The following is a 19876-nucleotide window of genomic DNA, read 5'->3' as shown; positions in this document are numbered from 1 at the left end:
CAGAGCTCTGGCAGGAGAGGCAGGGCAGGACTTTTGGGAAATGCTGATGTCCTGAGCAAGCAGCAGGTGGGAGATCCCTGTCAGGAGGAACTCACGCTGCGTGACCTCCATCTCTGGGAAGTAGAAGAAGCGCTCGTTGCACATGTTGCCCTCACAGCAACAGAAAAACACCTCAGGGCTGTCCTTCTTCTCTATGCAATCATTCCTGCAGGAGACAAGAGCAAAAAGTTTATTTATCTCCAGCTGGGGGTGGTCTTTGTTCCAAAAGAAAGATGTGCCCATCTTTTAAATCTCCAAAGTGAACTTTGTTCAGTCAATTGTGTAATGCGTGATTCAAAATAATAGCTAAACATTATGAAATAAATTACATTTTGATATTTTATATTGCAAGGAAATTTTATTAAAACAGAAACATACTTTTGTCATTTTTAAGATGAAGTTAAAGAAAAGCACCAGCAGGACATTGAGCAGCAGTTCACAAGCCAGATTTAAACAGGACAAGCAAGTGATCAAACAAGACTGGAGATAAGTAAGGAGAATTTTAAAGTTTTATTATACTTGTAGAAAGAAATGATAAAATTTCTACAATCTCCTCTGCCTACATTATGCTCAGGGACGGGGCTTATTTCATTCCCTGAATTAACTGCAGGAATGGCTTTCCTATTAATCTTCTGCTAACAAATAAGCTGAAACTATTCCCATCAGGAAAGAAAAAGCAGCAACCAGGAGCCAACCTGACAGCAGAACTGGAAAAGGCTGAAGAAACACTGAAGGATTTTAAACACAGCTGAAGATTGTCAAGGAGGTTTTGGGCTCATCTTCAAAACTCAGGGTTATTCCCTAGAGCCAGTCTTGCTGTCACCCTGCCCTGTGACTTCCAGGAACATTTTCCCTTTGATGTCCTGAATCTGCTGCTGTTTGAGTCACCCCCACAGCTCCCAGAGCAGCAAAACCATCCCATGCTGCAGAGATAAGATTTGGGCTGCTCTGGACAAACACAGCACTGTGTGTCATTAGCACAAGTTACTTAATGAGGACTTACAGTTACTCAGTTTCCAACTCCTTCCCTGCAGTTGATTTCTTCTTCCTATTTCTTTTCTTTGCTCAAGAAAGAATTTAATCTCATGATTTTAGGATTTTTTTTTTAGATTGTGGGACAGAGCTTTAAACTGTCATTAAAGCAAAAAACATCCTGGGGTGGGGGGCAACTTGATTTGGGAGAAAGGATGGCAAGGCTTTCTTCTAAAAATTCAACTTTTAAGAAAACAAAGGAAAACTGCTGTAAAATATTGCTAAAATAATTCCTAAATACTTTTAAATGATGATCCACTCAGGATCTATTTCTTAATTCTCTGCCTTCCCAAATAATAAATGTTTTGGGCCAATAAAACCCAGTGGAGTATTTAAAAAACTGCAACACCATTGCTTAAGAGAGTCACGACCTTTATTCAGTCAGCATCTAACAAACCCCTAGTCCTGCTGTTACTGCTCGTGGGCTCCATCTGTTATCAACAAAATAACTGGAAATTTATAACATTCTTAGAGCTGCCATTGAGCTTATTAATAAACTGCCAAAATACTTCCATGATCTGGTAAATTGCAGACACAAAGTGCTGACTTTCCAACTCTAAAGACTTTGGAAAAATCAACGAGAGAACTTTGCATCCTGGTAGCAATGATTTTATTTGCACTGTTTGGCAATAACAAGGCACTACAGGATTTATTATTTATGGACTAAAAAAGAAGAAATGAAACACCTGGGTGTTTTTAAGAAGGTAAAGCATGTTATTCTGCAAACAGACATGGAATCTGGTCCCTAAATACAAGCAAGCATCTAAAAATAAGATAGTTATTCACAGACTCACTTGTATCAAGCCGTGGTTGTGGAAGGGATGACATAGAAATTATGGAGAGGCAAAAGAGTTTACAATGACAAATCAATTTCAAAAATTCCTAGGAAAACTCACCTGTCATAACAATTGATGTCATCCAGCCAGCAGCCTTGCTTCACAATTTCAATGGATCCAGAAATATTCTTCCAGGTAGCAAAGCAGTGTCTCCTTTTGTCTTTGTCACCATAGCAGGGCTCGATCCCACTGCGGTTGGTTTTATCCTTCTCCCAGTTAGCGTTGTAGTAGATGCACTCCTGTGTTTCTGATCTGCCCAGGATGGCACCTGGCAGGGATGGGAAGCACAGTTAAATGGAATTCTGCAGGATTAGGTATGTGAATAAATGCTGGCTGTATAAAAATATCATTTACTGCTTGTACCGATGGGCTCTGTCTCCCCTCTTTTTAATAAAGGGAGAAAACACCTAAAGTTCAACAGCATTCCAAGTGTTGAAACAGAAAACAAAGATCTTCTGTGAAGTCAAACAGTGACTTGCATAACTTAGCAAGATTTGCAAAAATGAAGAACAAGTCATGGCAATACTTCTCCATGAATAGCAATAGCAGAGAAAATTTAGAATGCTGAGCAGTGAAGATTTAATTAAAATATTCGCCAAACCAGGAGATTTAGCCAGGAAAATTCACCAAAAGGCATTTGTGCTTCTTATCTTGTTCTAGGGGCCAAAAGAGCAGAGAGTTCATCTCAGAAACTCCCAAAAAGCCAGGAAGTGTTTAGGGGCAAGAGTGAATCCCAGAATGGTGTGGGTTGGAAAAGACCTTAAATATCATTTAGTGACCTAATGATCATTTAGTGATCTAGGAAACCTTTCTGGGATTCTGGTGCAGAGAACTTCTGAGTTAATGGGATATAAAATACCAGCCTGGCTCCTGCAAAGGTGAAGGGTCTTTGAGAAGCAAGACTGTTAACAAAAGACAGGAAGGGAATAAGAAGTGCCTTTGATTTCTGTTTTTTCACTTGTCAGACACTGCCCAGATTAATCCCCATGGAAGCTCCACCGTTTAACATGCATTAGAACCATGGGAAAGCAGAGAGGGAGCTCGAGGAGCTGGAGAAGCAGAGGATGCCAAAGGTCTTTGCCTATATTTATCTATACATTCAGTATTTTTTAGACATTACACTGCAGAGCAGACTAGAAAAGGTTCCCCACAGCAGTTTTTTATGTATTTATTTGCATCACTCACTACCCCCCTTACCCATACTGACCCAGCAGCCATTCCTGCAGATTCCCCAGAGAATGAGGATTATTCCCACCTCTGGGAGAGCAGCACAGGAGCCAGAGCTGAGCCCATCCTGAGCATCCCACCTTGCTCCTTCCCAAAATTCTGCCTGTGAAGCATTCCCAAAATAGGCAGGAGCTGGTGGATCAATGGGAGAGGGGCAGGAGCCAGCTGGGAACGCTGTGAGGGGCAGCCTGGGAACCATTATATTCCTTGTGCTGCCATGGCCTGACCTTTACAACTCTCAGCTATGGCAAGAAACAGATGAGGCAACAGATTGAACAATTTGGTTCTGTCAGTGCAATAAAGCAGAAGTCCTGGATTTCTCTCACACGTGCCATTGCTTTTCTCTCCTGCCAAGCTCAGCTTTGAAGGACCACAGACAAGCTGAATTTTATAAAATTCAGGAACTGCAGTAAAACTAACTTTGCATAAATATTCTCCTTATTCCTGTCTTCTTTATAGTCAGGTTTTCTTATCCATCTGTTTTTTAATCCACTCAGTGACTGGCAGCAGTTTCTGTTGGTTTAATGACCTTGGATCTGGCTGGGGCTTCTCACCTGAACAGGCACCTGCAATAGGTCTGGCCAGACTGACCCAGGCTTGGACAGACCTGGACAATTCTGGATTAATCCTTCAAAGCAGAAAAGCAGGAACATGGTGGGAGAAAAGCAAGAGGAGAAGGGGAACCACATACAGAAGGCAGAGCCCTGAGCCCATCTGCTCCCAACCAGCTCTGCCACCCCCTCCACAGGGATGGAGCTCCCAGGGGAGAAGGGCAGCTGGCATTTACAACAAAATGAATTTATTAGGTAGAGCCAGTTCCAAAGGAACTCCTGTACCCATTCTGAGTGCACATGCAACTGCCAGGTCCTCAGAAACCAATTCCTGAATCTTAAAAAGCAAAATGGTGCTGCTGAAAGAAGCCATGAGCCAAACTCCAGCAGTGTCCTATGGGTGGCTCATGAGGTCTGAAAACTTGGGGGGAAAGCACATTGAGAGAGCAATTAAATCCAGAATAGAGTTTAGTTTGGGCACATTAAGCCAGATCTCACTGGATATCTGTGTATTTCCATCCCAGTGCTGCTCTACCACTCACATTCCTGCCCATCCACAAAAGCTGCACTGAGGGAACAACATTTGAACTTCTGAAGCACTCTCAGTACAGGAAACAGTGGAATTGGGAGCAATTCCATTAGAGAGTACATGTGCAGCCTGGAAAAGCTCACCTCAGGAGGAGCTGGAAGCACTGGCTGCCATTTTTCAATCAGAAATGAAAAAATATTAGAATATATTTTAAAAATGAAAAAATATACCAATTTTTAGAATAAAAAGGGGCAAACAATGCACAGCTCCTAAGGACTAATGTGGAATTCAGGAAGTGATCACTGGGAAAAAGTGCTGGATGGAAAAGGAATTGTCTCTTACAGAGACAAAAAAAAGGCCAGAAACTCCTGGGAGTTGATAATCCAGCTTTATCCACTACACTAAAACTGAACAACACAAGCCCATGGTCTGCAATGCAGGAATGGTTTTGTCTGAGATGTGATAATGATCATCTCCCTCCTTTTCCAGGGAAGACTTCAACACTTCCCACGTCCTAGCCTCATTCCCAAATCCTGCTTTTGCTGCATGATTAGTTGGTGACACCATGTAAAGACACAAAGGGCAAAGGGAACTCAATCTGTGATCTCTCACTGCTTTATGAAATGTAACAACATTTTTAAGCTGAAGTCATGAAAATTGATGAAAAGCCTACAAAGATTAGTTTGATGGTGCCAAGGAGACTTTTTTTTTTTTTTTTTTTGCTATTCCCTAGAAAACTTACAATATATAAAAGAACTAAAGGGTGAGGTTCAGTCTGGCAGATACCTCTGCCTGTAGCAGAAAGGTTACTTAAATTTGGTTATATTTAAGATGAATTTGAACTCTTTAAGTACTGAAATACAAGAAATGGAGCAGTTTATTAGAATAAAGCAGCAGAGCAGAGAAGCACCACAGGGACTGAGTAACTTCTAGATAGAATGGCCCATTCACCACAATATCAGAATTGTAACACACTGTTCTGGAGGAGCAGAAAAGAACAGAAAATGCAGCATAAATAGAAATAACTTGGGTAAAAAACCTTCAGTTGCTGCACAGGTACCTTTTTCAAGTACTTGCCCATATGTGTTATTCTATTTGTTTCCACAGTGATCTCAAACACTTTCTAGCCCTACAAATATATCTAAGAACAGACTACAAATATAGACTGAAAAAGCCCAGCTTTGATGTTCCTGCAAGCAGGAAGCAGGATTTTATCATTCTCTATTTTTTCTGATAACACCCAGGGGAGTGTTTCTCAAAGGAAGAAGAAAGAAGTTATTTCCAACCTAATAAAGCAAACTGAGTTCCAAGAGAAAGGATTCTGTCCTCCTTTTACATGCCACGATGTCCCCAAACTTATTTTGTTGATTTTAGACTAATATTAGTCCTATTATCACTGTTCTCAATGCTCCCAGGTCAAACAAGGACTGTACTTCAGATGAGCTGAGCCAAAGTACATTCATTAAATCCAAACAGAGCAGCAATTAACTCAGGCAAGGCAAGAACTGCAAAAAAAGATAAACAAGGCAGTGAAATAACAAATCACCTGCACTGCTGCCACCCTGCCCTGTGAATATTCCAAATTGAAAGATTAACCTGATGCTCCAGAAAGCTGCTTTCTTTTTCTAAAATAGTCTTTAAAAATAAAAGAGTTTGCACCTTGAGCAGGAGTAAACTTGGTAAGCTTTAGTGTAGTTTTGTATGGCAAGAGCTGCATTTTTCTCCAGGATTATAATGGGGGGAACAATAGGAAATGTGCATTTGCTAAGATATCTCATCATATACTTGGAAAATATTTCGATTTTTTTGCAGTTCACACCTTTTCAAAATGAAAAATTTGTAGGGATGAGCCTGCCATGGAAGTATGAAATTTTGTAGCTGAGATAACACTTCTGAAAAAGAAGAAGAGAAGAATCCAGTGCTGGAAAACTGAAGGGTGATCAACCCAAAGGCATTACAGAAGAGTGGAAATAGGGAGGATGATGTCACCTAAAAACAGGGAAGAGAACTGAGAGTGAAGAGGGGGAAGGTGAGAGGAATAATATCTGCATTGTAAAAAAAAAACCCTTGCAAGCCCCTGCTTTGCTTGGTGGACACTAACAAAAAAAACACCTTTTTTTTTTTTTTTACTCTGAGTCTTCTGGACTTACAGTATGGAAAATAAATCAGCTGCTCTAACCACTTGATGATGTTATTTTACATTTATGGATATATCTTGGTTATATATCCATGGTGCTCTTGCTGAAGGAAAAAAAAAGCTGGAATTATTTTTCCAATGTGTTCCTTCAGTCCCTCCCAGCAGTTTGTACCATTGATAGAAGAAATTAATAATACTGAAATGGGATTTTGTAGAGAACTTCCATTTTCTGCCTTGTACTTCCAAATACCTTATTTAAGCCCAAATTTCAGGAAGTGGGAAAACCCCCAGATCTCTGGTGCCCAACTTTTCCAGAATCCTTCCAGAGCAAAAACACGTGGCAGAAAATGGAGAAAAAGTGTCAAAGGCCATCTCTGTTCTTTAGGTAGAAATTCCAATGCCACTAAGAGCTAAAGATTGTCATCCTATGGGAATCTCCAGAGACTTGGAGTTAAGTGTTATTTTTCACACTCCCTGACTTCAAGGGAACACAGTAAAACACAGGCTGATGTTTTCAAGTTCAAACATGTCACTGCTGTCACTGGGAGGTGTGAGCAGCACACAGCACAAACACCTCCCTGACACTGCCTGGTGATTTTTGGAGGAGAAAAAAAGCTCAAAAGATCCTGGAAATTGTTAGATTTGAGGCACAGCCTTAGGGCTGCATTCTCCTCAGGTGCTGGTGGCTTTTAGTCATTGTTGGGCAAATGTCTCCTTCCTGGCACTATAAAATATTCCAATATTGGTAACACAGGGCTCAAAACTGAAAAGTTTAAATTCTACAAGATTTAGATGCTGGAAAAAAATAAAATAAGGCCAAACAGGCATGCTAGAAATACCCAGTTCCCAATTTGGATTTCCTCCTCTCCACAGTGCAAAACCCCAAACACAAAGAACAATAAGGAGAAACCTCAATTAATTTTTTGACATTAAAACCTACAAACTGGGGTTCTGCTGCACCCTGATTATCCTGATTATCCACCTACTCCTGGCTCTGGGAAGCAGCTGCCCAGGGATTCTCTCCCATTGCACAGGGGAGTGACACCATTTCCACATGGAGTCTTGGAATGCTGTTATTAAATAAAAAAAGAGGCCCTTCAGCATTAAAGGCACCAATTAAGCACCTAAATAAACCACCTAAGGACATGCAGGCTGGATCAGGAATTATGAATCGTTCTCAGGGATGAGTCTCATGCTGGTGGTGGCAACCAGCAGCATTTCTATTTTGGGACCTGCCAGGGAGTTTCCCTGGAATGATCTCAGATACCTGTCAGAGCTGTTCCTCTGGGCTGAGAATCCCAAAGCCAGAGGAATCCTGCAGTAACACCCAGTTACAGTAACACCCAGCTGGGAATCCCAATGGATTTTGGATCAAAATTATCTTTTTTTTGGGGTTGGTGTTTGTGGAGGTTCTTCTCTGAGCTACAAAACTTCCTGAGAAGTTCCCAATTATAAGATATGAAACATTTAGAATTTTCTTCAATGGAGGGTTGAAATTCCTGCAGCCTCATGGAGATGGGAAATTTGCACATATTAATCACTTCATTAAAGAGCATTGGGAAAGCTTCATTTTAGCTGTCAATTTAGCTGTCTTCAAATTTCCTTCTCTGGTTAGGCTGCAAGAGAGGATCAAGAAATGACATTTTCTCCAACCCTACTCCTGTACTGTTTGTGTCACACAATACCACCAGTGTCAATATTTCACCTGCATTTTTAAGGACAAATAAGGAGCCTCCTCTTCACAGACTTCTTCCTGACCCCTCAAAAACATGCACAGAAGAGTTAATTCAGGTTAATTACAAGAAATTATTCTACCTTTTGGCTCCCAAATCAGTCAAGCACAATGCAAATGTAACAGTTTGACTGCAAAGCAAACAGAACCACACACCAAGTCAAACAAAAACACAGTCAAGACATCTAAGAGGCAAGCATCCAACTCCACATTTGATGTTTCCTCCACATGATATATCCAACCCCCACTTCTTTTTCTGTCTTACAGGACCTTATGTAACTATTTAAAAGACAACAGGACCAGTGTGATTCTGCCTTCAACTCAGCTCTCCAACAAATCTCTCTGTGGGTGTCGTGTCCCACTCGGTGCTATTGCAAGCAAAAACACCACCCAGTTCTCCTACATGTGCTGATCAAGCTTCTTATTTACATCCCAATTCTTTAGCCATTGCTATACTTCTCCTTTTTTTTTTTTTCTGTGGTTACAACCAAAGCCTCAGCCTAAATATACTTACAACCAGTTTTGTTGTTTGGTTTTTGGTTTTGTTTTTTTTTTAATTTTTAAAGCATCAGATGTATCTTTTTCCTTCAAGCCAGCCCAGCAGAATTCCCAAGTGCTGAGCTCATGGGCTGGAGCTGGATGGTCAGTGCACATCCAGACAAGCTCCAGCTGCCCTTGTCCAGATGGCAGCTAAAAGGAGGAGAGACAGGTCCCAATTTGTGTAAACACACAGAGGGATTACCTGGGAGCTGCAGGCAAACAGGATAAGTGCAGGGGAAAAGGCAGAACCCAGCACTGAAAAATTCAAACCTTTAAATGTTCCTACTCCACTGAGCTGGAAAACCTTCCTTACCCCTCCCTCTTCCAATTCTCCAATTTATTTATGGAGAATCATCACACTGAGCTTCAGTCTTGATCCCACATAACCCATGATCCTGAGGTTTTGTATTTTCATTTCCACACCTCATCCCAGCAGGACTTCCCAAATTCATCCTGCTCACACACTTGGCCAGAACTCCAGCCAGGACTTCAGCCATTCCCAAGGATTTTTGGGGTGGGTTTGTTTGCTAGGAAATAGTCCTGCAGAAGCATTTTGGGATCAGCTGCATCACTGCAGGATGACACTGGCAGCTCGTGGTGTCTGCTCTGATGCAAGAGGCCAGCCTGAAAAGCATTTTGGAGCTGTAGCACAATCAAAAATCCCACTGAGCTGTGCAGCCTCAAACAGCTGAACTGGCACAAAGGAGTGGAAGTAATTCCTTCCTTCAGCCACTAAACCTAAAATAAATGTCAGGCTGCAGCATCACACATCTGAGTTAATACCTATCAGCACAGAAATGCTAATATGTTTGTGACTGCTGAACTCTCTTCCTAGAGCAAAACATCTACATAACCTCAAACTTTGCTGTTTAATTCCATTTCTACTGTCCAGTCCTGTTGAGATCAAATTCCAAACCTTGTCTACACAGAAGGAGTTTTAAAATTTGTGTCTTCATGCTCTGCAATCAGTGTTGATGATATTTAAGAATCCAGCAGAACTGCCTCTTTACCTCCAGCTAAAGTGGCTGTCACTTGAAATGGATTTTCTCTTTGTCCCCTCTCAGGCTGCCTCATTTTGCTCCCTGTGCCAGACTGTAATCTGAAGATTAAGTGAAAAAAAATCCCATTTCTAGAGCTTGAAACAGCCATGTTTACAGACAGAAGCCCTGTTGAGAGGCCAGCACATCCTCTCCAAAGGCAGCTGTGCCAGGTCCCAGCTCCAAAGACAGGATCTGCTCAGCCTCAAGGAGCAGATCCACTGAGGGAAGAAAAGAGAACAAAGAATTTTTTTTTTACTCAAGTTTCTTCTCCTGGATTTGTTTTCAATGGGTTAAGGGAAATCCAGAGTCCAGCTGCCTTATGGAGTCTTCATTAAGTAAATGTTTTCACTCTTAATTGAAATACTCATCATTTGAACCCCCATTATCACCTTTCCATGCTCCAAAGCCACTCCAAGTGAGCTTTCCCTCAGGAAGGGAGAACTGACAGATTTCACTAAAAGTCACTGTTTTTACTATTTTAGTCTCTATTTTCACAGAGAACAAATTTGGATATAAGTGACCAGTAAACTATAAAAAAACCATCATTTATTTAAGATTGAGAAGAAGAAAACAGCAATGGAACAACAAAACAACTTCCTCATCCACCTCAATAAAAAAATATTTTCTGTTCATTTTTCCTAATTTTTATGGATTCTCATGAAGCTGATTTTGCTATCCACTCATCCTCTTTTTAAAAATGTTATTACTAATTGTATCCAGAAAAGCAGGATGGACACCCAAAAGAACAAATCCAAAAAAAGAAGCATTTCAAGATCAAAAGGAGGTTATTAAAGTCAGCATAATACATACTGAAACTTAACTTTTCTTGCATTTCTTATCAGAGCTTTAACACCAACTGACTGGAGAGGGGAGCAATTTAAAATTATAATTTTAAAATTCTTTTCAGAGCAGAACTCTGTAATAGGGACTTTAAAAATATGCAACATATTGGCCACCCAGCACATTTATTAAAACATTAAATGCAGCCACTCCTGCAACAGCTGCTTTAAATAAATCAGCCCTGATCTAACATGGCAATCAAACCAATACAAAAATAATCCAGGACAGTAGGGTTTATTTCTCTTACCTGCCTAAAGCACTTAGAAATGGTTTATATTTCCATGTTTGGTGTTTTTCTTAAAGAAATACCTTATTAGAAACAACTGCAGTTCAATTCTAGCAACCTGTAAATGATCTTCCAATTCCTTAAAATACAAATTTGGAGGATTTAAATACACACACACATACATATATATATATATATATATATATATATATCCTACCAACATCAAGTAATTCAAGAAAAAAATTCAACTAGGAAAAAAAAGGCCAAAATATTCTTATTTCTGGTTCTGTATGAGTAACAACAAATTTGATGTCAATCTACACCATCTTATTTAACAGCACAAAAATACCTTTTAGAGACTCAGGGTTAATGCTGGAATTATCTCTATGAAAAATTAAGACATGTTTTAAAGGTTTTAAGCATCTAAAGATTTAAAAATTAATAAATCAAATTAAATCTCATTTAGGAACCATTCCCACAAGCTTGGGGGATTGCAAGTCAACAGGAACATCACTGTTTGTTAGGAAGAGTATCCAAAATCACACTAAAAAGTGCTACTGGATATTTGAATTTTGGTAAAACACCCCAATTCTACAGCCCACACCTGACACAGCACAATAACCCCAAACTATTTCAGTTTATAGCTTGTACTTCAATGAAAAATCTGCCTTCAAGTGTTCAAATCAGCTTCTTTTTTTTTTTGTTTTTCATTTTTGCTTCATTTCACTTTGCAAAAAAGCCTAAAAAATCCATTTACTACAAAAACCTTGCACCAAAACTGCAGTGTTAACTTTCCAAGGTGCTGATTGGGAATATTCAGATCATTTACAGGAATTCTGTTAGGAACTGACTCTCAGGAGGCCCTGCACAGATCCCAACCACACCAGGATCTATATTTAGAACAGTAACTCCAGTTCAACCAGTCCCTCAGTTCTGTACTGGGTGATGCTTTTGAAGCAGGAGCAATCCAGATCTGCTGGCTGAGACTTGCATTCAAATATTTTTTTTTTAATTCATTTTCCCCCCATTGCTGCATCAACATTCAGACAAGATTACAGATCTCCAGAATGATAACCCTGTTGTAACATAAAAATATTATTTTTTTGCTACAGAACTAAAGAAAAATAAATTTTAATAAACCACACATCACTGCTAAGTCACAACAAAACCAGAATAGTTTTAGCATTTCATAAAGATCAGGGGAAAAAAATTAAATAATGACCAAATACAGAGCAATGCACAACTCATTGCCTCCTATAATGGATTTCCAAGTGGTTTTTGACAGCTAAATATTATTTAACTTATTGTCTGGTTACTTCTCCATCGTTTAGTGTTTTGGATGAGCTCATGGAGCCTTGTTCCCAAATTTGGATTTGAGACACCACTGTGGTCTAGAAGCTACAAATATTTTCAAAACTGTAACCAACAGACTGGGATAAAGCACTCAGTGGAGGCACCAACAAAAACTGAAATAGAAAACAAACCCCATCCAACTTTAATATTTAATGGAACTACCCAAAATGTTTTACTGATCAGTATTAAAAGGTTTATCTTCATTTCAAATTTCCCCATAAAAAACCATGAACTTCTCAAATCAACCCTAAACCATCTTGAGGAATAAATAAGGGAATAAACAGCAAATGTGAATATTTCAGATCTTGGAGAAATCCCTTCAGCTGTACTTGGTGCACACAAATGAGGAGCTGCTCATCTCAACACCCAAACAGAGATCTGAGAAACTGCTGCCACACAGAGCTGATCAAATGTGCTTCATTTGGGTACTTGGCAGCTTTTGACCCTTTTCCAGAGCCTGAAGCAATCCAGCTCCATCCTCCAGAGGAGGGAGGGTGGAAATCAGGAAGAAAAAATCTTGCTAGAGCAGAAAGCAGAGGATATTCCAGATCACTGTATCAGAGCTGCCACAAATCCAGCTGAGTGCAGCACAGGATCAAAGCATCCTCCACCTTCCCTCAGATCTGCATCCAGCAGCAGGGGAAAAACCCACTCAGGGCTCACCTGCTTCCCTCCCTGCGAGTTCAACATTTGCAATCACATTTGCTGCATCTGAAATAACCCAAAGGACTCTTTAAAGCCTTTCAAGATACAAAATACCCATTTTTGCCATTTGCTGAACGTATCCAAATGTGTGATTTTTCCAGCAGCTAGAGATGATACTGAATCTCTTTCTCTACAGACAAATACAGATACAAAAAAAAAAAACAGTTAAGAGACTTTCTGGCATTGGAGAAAGGAAGATGATAAATGTAATACAACCAGTTTTAATCAAGATCAAAGCAGTAGGAGAATGCAGACAGACAGTCTAGACTGCTTTACTTTGAAAGCCTAAGCATATAAAGCAACATCTGCAAAGAACATTAATCACATTTAGTCCACAATCTTATCACCTCCCAAGCAAGCAGAAACAACTTTTACTTAAAAGTCATATGCTTCTATGTGACAAGCATTTTTAATTATCTTTAAATTAGATATTTATCACTGATTACAAAGCTGTTCTGTTCACTTTGAAATAAGCTGATGTAATTTGAAATACACTTGGAGAGCTCTCTGGACAAAGAATGGAATAAAGTATTGGTAAGGAAGGCTGGTGAACAGTAACAATTATTTTACACCCTGGTATAGAGTGGGAATTCTCAAAATATTGAATTAAGTTCTGCTTTGCTCCTCTGCATTTCGGACCATAAGTCAGTAGGCAGCAATAAAGTGAAAGATTTTCTGTACAGTTTTCTTTAGCTTTGGGAAATGACTTGAGAATATAAATAATCAGTTTCTTTTCAATTTTCTTTGTATAAAAAAATTTATCTTGCTCCTACATTTTAGAGAGGAATTAAAAATTGGAGAGATGGTGCATCTCTACATATGGAATATTTATGTGATAATACATATCTTTTGATACAAAAGCAATTTATTCCTTGTTTACCTTGGTTTATTTTTCTTATATTCTAGTCCATTGTCCCTTAAGATTTTGCTTACTCACTAGCAATCATTTCATTCATTTTATTAAAAGTGTCTTGCATTAAAGTTTTCTCTTCTGCCAAGGTTTTCATACAATCTACCCTTCGACAAGAGCCTGGCAGAGACAAACTCACAAAAAAATCCATCATCTTACAACCCTGAGGCAACAGCTGTGAAAATTGACACCATTGTAAAGCCACAGAGGCAAAGAACAAAACTGGGAATTTCTGCACTGGGCTCAGCTTCTCCTGCAGCCCCACATCCCACAGGAGAGCTCATGAAACGCAGCAGCAAATCCAAAATTTATGAGTCTTATTCAAAAATCTCGGTGATAAATTCCTCAGTTCAGAACAGACAGAGTGTGCAGCCTCCCCTGCATCAGGACTCAGAGAAAATTTGGAATTTTAGGATTTCTGCTGATACCTTTCAGCTGCAGATCCCCTCTGTTTGCACCGACCATCCTGCTGCTCCTGGCTCCACACACACTGAGATTCCTCAGTCTCTCCATAAATTGATAGATAAAAAGATGATTCCTGAATTCCTTTTTTCCCAAATCCTCCCCAATCTGTTGGCTTTGCTGTTCCAACTCTGAGCTGCAGAGCAGAGATTTTCCAGCAGCAAAGCCCCAGTAACTCATCCCACACTCAACAGTGGAGGTTTCACTGCATTTCCATGGAAAAGCACCTGGTTGATTCTTCCTGCACAGGCAGCAGCATCCTCCTGAAGCTCTGCAGTTCCTGGAGTGCTGGAGTTCATCTGCCTGAGCTATTTAAAGAATTTCCTATCTTTAGGCCTACTGACAACACTTTTTTTTTTTTTATTATTTTTTAATGTAACTTTAACCTCCCACAAAAAGCAGTTTAACAAAGGGAGACTCTGCACACCTTCTGAGACTCCTACACCTGTGGAAATTGGAATGCTTGGAGAAATATATACTCATATACCATGAGTTAAGTTCATTTTTCTTGGTTTTATTTTGTTATTTAACTGGGCACCTCATAAAGCCACACCAAGGCAATCTATTTTCTGGCCAGTGTTCAATTTGCTTATCTGATCAATTCCACCACGGTTTTTTAACTTAAAACAAATTACAAGTATTTAGGCAGAGCAGGAAATTTTAAAAGGCTGCAAAATTTTAATGAGGTAAATTTGATAGAATAACTAGAAATAGACAGGTGCTTTTAAAAAAGCAAATAAAATTTAGTTTCAATCCCAAGTCCAGCTGCATGAACTTTAATTTTTATTATCTCATCTCATGGAATGAGCCACATGGCCTAAGAGAAATAACACTGTGGCTATTTAAAGACAAGGCAGGTTCTGACAGCTCTCAATGAACTTCCAGAGGAAACCAGAATTCCAAAGTCCATGGATGAATCAGGGAACCTTGTGTACGTGACACAAGGAAACAACACCACAAACAAAAGCTTTAGGGCAAAAGCACTGCACTTGCTACTACAAGATCATTTGTCTTCTAAATTTAGATAACAATTAAGAAAATGTTATCTAGTGACCTGAAATCTGGAAGGCACTTTAGGATATGATTTTGACCTTCTTGTTGTTCTTCAAGAACACATTTAAAGCCAGAACATGAATGCTGCTACTCCATTTAAAAGCCTCTTGACACTTTGACAAAGTAACAGCCTTAAGTCTGACGATTAAAACTGCAAATTCCACTGCAATAAAAGGCTCAAGAGGGTTCCCTAAACACTTTTTCTACAGGTACTCCCCGTGCCCAGAGGCAATGGGGTGAATCTCTCCTGCCTCTCAAAGATAAGAGGACAAAGATGACTGTGGATATATTGCATTAGTTTATTTGGGAGGGACCTGCCAGACAGGTAATCTGCTATCACGTCTCTAAAAACACTCCCAGGAAATTACCAGAACATCAGTGAGAGAGGAAAATGACAATTTTTAAGATATGCTGCATGCAAGATTACAAAAAAGACATTTAAGCTACAATTCTGTCTATTAATGCCATTCTCTGATAAGCATGAATTCCCCAGAAGTGAAGTGGCTGCTTCCAATGTGCAGGATTCCCTGAAAATAGCATTCCACCCACTGCACGTGGAGGCAGGTGAGTAAGAGGCAAGGAAGGAGCTCTTCATGGAATCTACCATGGGATAACACCCACTAAATACGATGAATTTTGGATTTCACAGCATTTTGGAAAATCAGACCAGACTGGAGTACCCTGTGTTAAGCAAGACTTAAGAAAGCAATTATTCAAGTTCTTTTGCCAGCACTGAGTAAAAAGATGAAACTTTTCAGGCCAGGGTGTGGGAACTAGAAATTCAGAATTTTAACTTCCAAGTTATCAATGCAAGAGTCTTAACACCAGAAGAAATAAAAAAATTGTACTTGAACAAGGAGCAGAAATGACATAAACTCATGTGGATGTATTCTGCTCAAGCAGCCCTGCTGCTGAAGAAGCAGAGGACTCAAGACATGAGAAGAGCCCAGGCCACTGATTTGGACCAGCCCATAGCAGTGCCTAAAGTCACCCAGAGCAGCCCGTGCCACTCCATGTGCTGGCAGGGGACACTGCAGGCTCGCTGAGGGGGAGAGAATCCAGCATGAAGCCAGCCTGGGATGGGTCACACACACTCAGAGGGGCTGATCCCCTCCCTCACCCCTGCCCGACCCTCCCCAGGACAACGCAAAGGGAAGCAGCAGGAATGACGAGCACAGCTACAGTTTAACTCCAGCAAAGCAGACGGTGAGCAGAGCCCAGTGAACTCTGCCCGGGCTCACAGGGCTGATGCCACCCTCCCTTCCAGAGAAAGCCAGGCACACTCCAGGGAACCTCCAGGGCAAGGGACAAGCTGCAATGGCCTCTCTGGAAATTCTGAGTGGCCAGCTTGCAAGAGATGAGGAAATAAATGTGGCCAAATGCGTGAGGTGTTGTAAAGCACGAATAGAAGGTTGGCATGGTTTTAATCTGAATTGTCCTTCTAAGGAGAATTTTGAAAGCATCAGACAATGTGAACTGTAGGGTGAACTCAAGGCTTTTGGCAGCAGCGTTCAGCAATCAGAAATTATTTAATCTGGAAGTTCCATCCAGACCCAAGTTTAATCACCTCTGAAGAAACTATTCCTCCCTGAATTTGTCCATCTATGAGATCATTTTTTTATTTCCACATGTTCTGAAACACCGAGTCCTACAGTTTAATTACCCATCATTAGCAGACATACTTTTTCTGTTTAAAGTACCTTCATCAATCATTTGGATGAATTTGATGTGAAGCAGCTGGCCAGCAGGCTGAGCAAAAAGAAAAAACAAGTTAGCAAGGTACTCAGCCCCAAAATCAGCCTGACATGCATTTCCATGGTTATCAGACAAAGATAGGATGTTGGCATGGATTGGGATGGAGTATCTGGGTTATTCACTTCCAATTCCCAACCTGATCTAAACCAGGATGATGCTTAAAAGGGAAATCCTTCAAGTTTGATGCTGGGAATTTTTAGAACAGAAAATAACTCAGCAGATTTCAAGCTGTTTATATTTAGTTAAGTTATATATGTGCTCATATGGAACCTTTATTCTTAGCTATTGGAGACAGAGAAATATTAACATCCAAAAAATATTTCATTAGTAGCAAAATAAAGACTTTTCAGGTATTAAGGGACAGAATGATGATATATTTTTATGGCTCTATTTTCCTTATGATAGGAAGCCCTGGTGTCACAGGGATTGCTGACTTTTTCCAGAGAAATTCCAAAGTTGTATTTGGAGTCTCTTACCCAGAGTAGTCATAAAAACAAGTTTAAGGGCTTCTACTGCCAGATGTTGTGTTTGATGGAGAAGTGCTTGTGCTCACACAGAAACAGGTGTTCCTCTTGTCACAGCTGAGGAATTCACTCAGCAATAAATCCTCCTGGCAGGCCAGAAGAACACCAAAGCTTCACAAATACAAGAAAAAAAAAAAGTATGGGAGAATTCTCATGTCTTGCCTGCTCCAGGTGTTTATCCTGAGGTAGTCAATGAGTGTTTGAACGTGAACACAAACAGTTCTATCAGTAAGATCAATAAGGAGAATTTGCCTTTGCAAAGGAGAAGAAAAATTGTCTGGTTTTTTCATTAGGATTTTTTTTTGTTGTTTGCTTGGCTGGCTTTTGTTGTTTGGTTTTTTCCCCAGGACAATGATTACCTCCAGACAGCCAACGCAGCAAGAGATATTTAGTAAATCACTGGCCAAACAGCAACAATGACTCAACTTTCGGTGGAGCACCCTTAGGAGTGGTTTGTTCTGTCCTATCAGGAACCAGGCTGGTGTTAGGAGGAATCCCAGGATTTTCTGAGCTCCCTTCCCTAAAACCCAACCTAGCCAGAGCCTGACACTTCACCCTGGATCTAGCCAGCAGTGTGTCCCACAGCTCAGGTGGAGGAACATGCCAGCTGCCTCAGTTTCCCCTCTTCTGATGTTTATTTAACCACAGCATTATTTATGCAGAGATACCGAGGTGAGGAATGCCCTGAACTCTGGTATCCCACTTCCCTGTACAGTCACAGGAGAAATCCAGGACTCCTGAGCAGAGTGTGGAGTTGCCCTGAGCACCTCAGAAGGGAACACAGAGCACACACACAAATTCCTGTCCCCAGCCATGACATTTCCAGACTCGATGACTCCATCCAGTCACCCCTTCCCAGGACTGAGGCCACCTGCTTCAATTACCAGTAACTTTTTTAAGGAATCCACACAGGTGCTCTCCAGCAAAAGGCACCTACTGGAATTCCATAGAAAAGCTTTAACATTATACTCCCAGGATGTGGATCCTGAGAGTGATCAGCCTTGCTGGAGGGAAGGTGGGCACAAAAGAAACCAATGGATATTTAGGTGGCAGGTCACTGTCACTGTCCCTCAGCAGAAGCCACCACCTCAAAAAAGGGCTTAAAAATTTTGCTTTAAGTAAAAAGCAACTTGAATACCACAGTTAACTGAAAAAGGAAGAGGATGATGGAAATAGCAGCCTGGGCCTTGGAACATTGGCTTCTCTCTTCCCTACAAGGGAGGCTGAGCTGGGAGAGACCATGGTTGGGATAATACCTCAGGTAAGATTCCTCTGTTTTTTAAACTGATTTAACTTCCAGTCATGCTCTATGCAGCATTTCAGAACACTGCTACCAGAGGTCAATTGATCTAAACTTCAGTGCCCATGCTTGGATTTCAGCACAGAAGTTGCCCTCGTGTAGAATTTCAGGGAAAATTAACTGTAGCAGGAATCCTGAACAAAGCCCGAGGCTGAATTCACACTGAACAAAAGGCTGATGGCTTTAGGTGCTGCCCAAAGACTTGGTTCAGAGCTGAAATCTCAGCACCACCAGCTCATCCAGAGCTTTTCCTCCCAGAAACGTGCCCTGCTGACTGGAAGATATTCCTGAGTTATGGCTTTTGTCAATTCATGACTGACAAGCTCCTGACAGGTTCCCTGATTCTTACACATTCCCCTGGCAACTGGAAGGTTCTCCTGGGATTGAGATCTCAGAGCAGATCCTGGACAGGATCTCCTCCAGGGCTGTTTATCTGATATGCAAAATTCACCAGATCAGCCCTTGTTTGTAAATGGGATTCCTGATGCTGTGTTAAGTGTTGTGATTCAGTACATTCAGGCATTATCAGTTAGGGTTTTATACATAAAGAACATTCCTTACATTCTCCCCTCATCATCTCCAGACCTGTTAGTGCTGTCTGTTCTCTTCTTGGATCAGATTTTAGCACAAAGTTTTATGCCCACCTGCTCAGAACGAATTTCTAAGGACATCTGCAGCTAAAATTCAAGTAATTAGATGCTGCTAAGATTATGTTGCAAATAGTTTTTCCAAACAGTTTTCTTAAACCTGGGATGTAAATGGATTTCACTGACCACTGTATCAACCATTGTGTGATTGTGTCAGTCTGAATCTTTTATTTAGTTCCCACCTCATTGTTACCAAAGAACCTGTGAGATAAGAGTGAATTTTATCACCTATTCCTTGGAATGACAGAATCACAGAACAGTTTGAATTGGAAGGGATTTAAAGCTCATTCCATGCCCCTGCCATGGGCAGAACACCTTCCACTATTCCAGGTTGTTCCAACCTTCCTTGGAAAATTCCAGGGATCCAAGGGCAGCCACAGCTTCTCTGGGAGCCTGTGCCAGGCCCCTCTGCTGTTCTAGTCTAGGCCCCCTAGAGAA

The 19876-nt window shown here is 40.6% G+C and overlaps 1 protein-coding gene across 1 annotated transcript in view; it reads right to left on the bottom strand.

Annotated features, from left to right (window-relative positions):
- The window catches only part of ACVR2A (activin A receptor type 2A), a 47356-nt gene that overhangs the window by 15160 nt on the left and 12320 nt on the right, over positions 1–19876 (bottom strand). The window contains exons 2-3 of the mRNA XM_079310863.1: positions 1968–2175; positions 96–205 (exon numbers count right to left, since the gene is read on the bottom strand). Coding sequence (XP_079166989.1) covers positions 96–205; positions 1968–2175 — 318 coding nt within the window. The remainder of the gene's footprint in view (positions 1–95; positions 206–1967; positions 2176–19876) is intronic.

This window comes from Erithacus rubecula (assembly GCF_903797595.1).
Source record: "Erithacus rubecula genome assembly, chromosome: 8".
Lineage (NCBI taxonomy): Eukaryota > Metazoa > Chordata > Aves > Passeriformes > Muscicapidae > Erithacus > Erithacus rubecula.
This window is presented reverse-complemented; position numbering and strand designations above follow the sequence as displayed.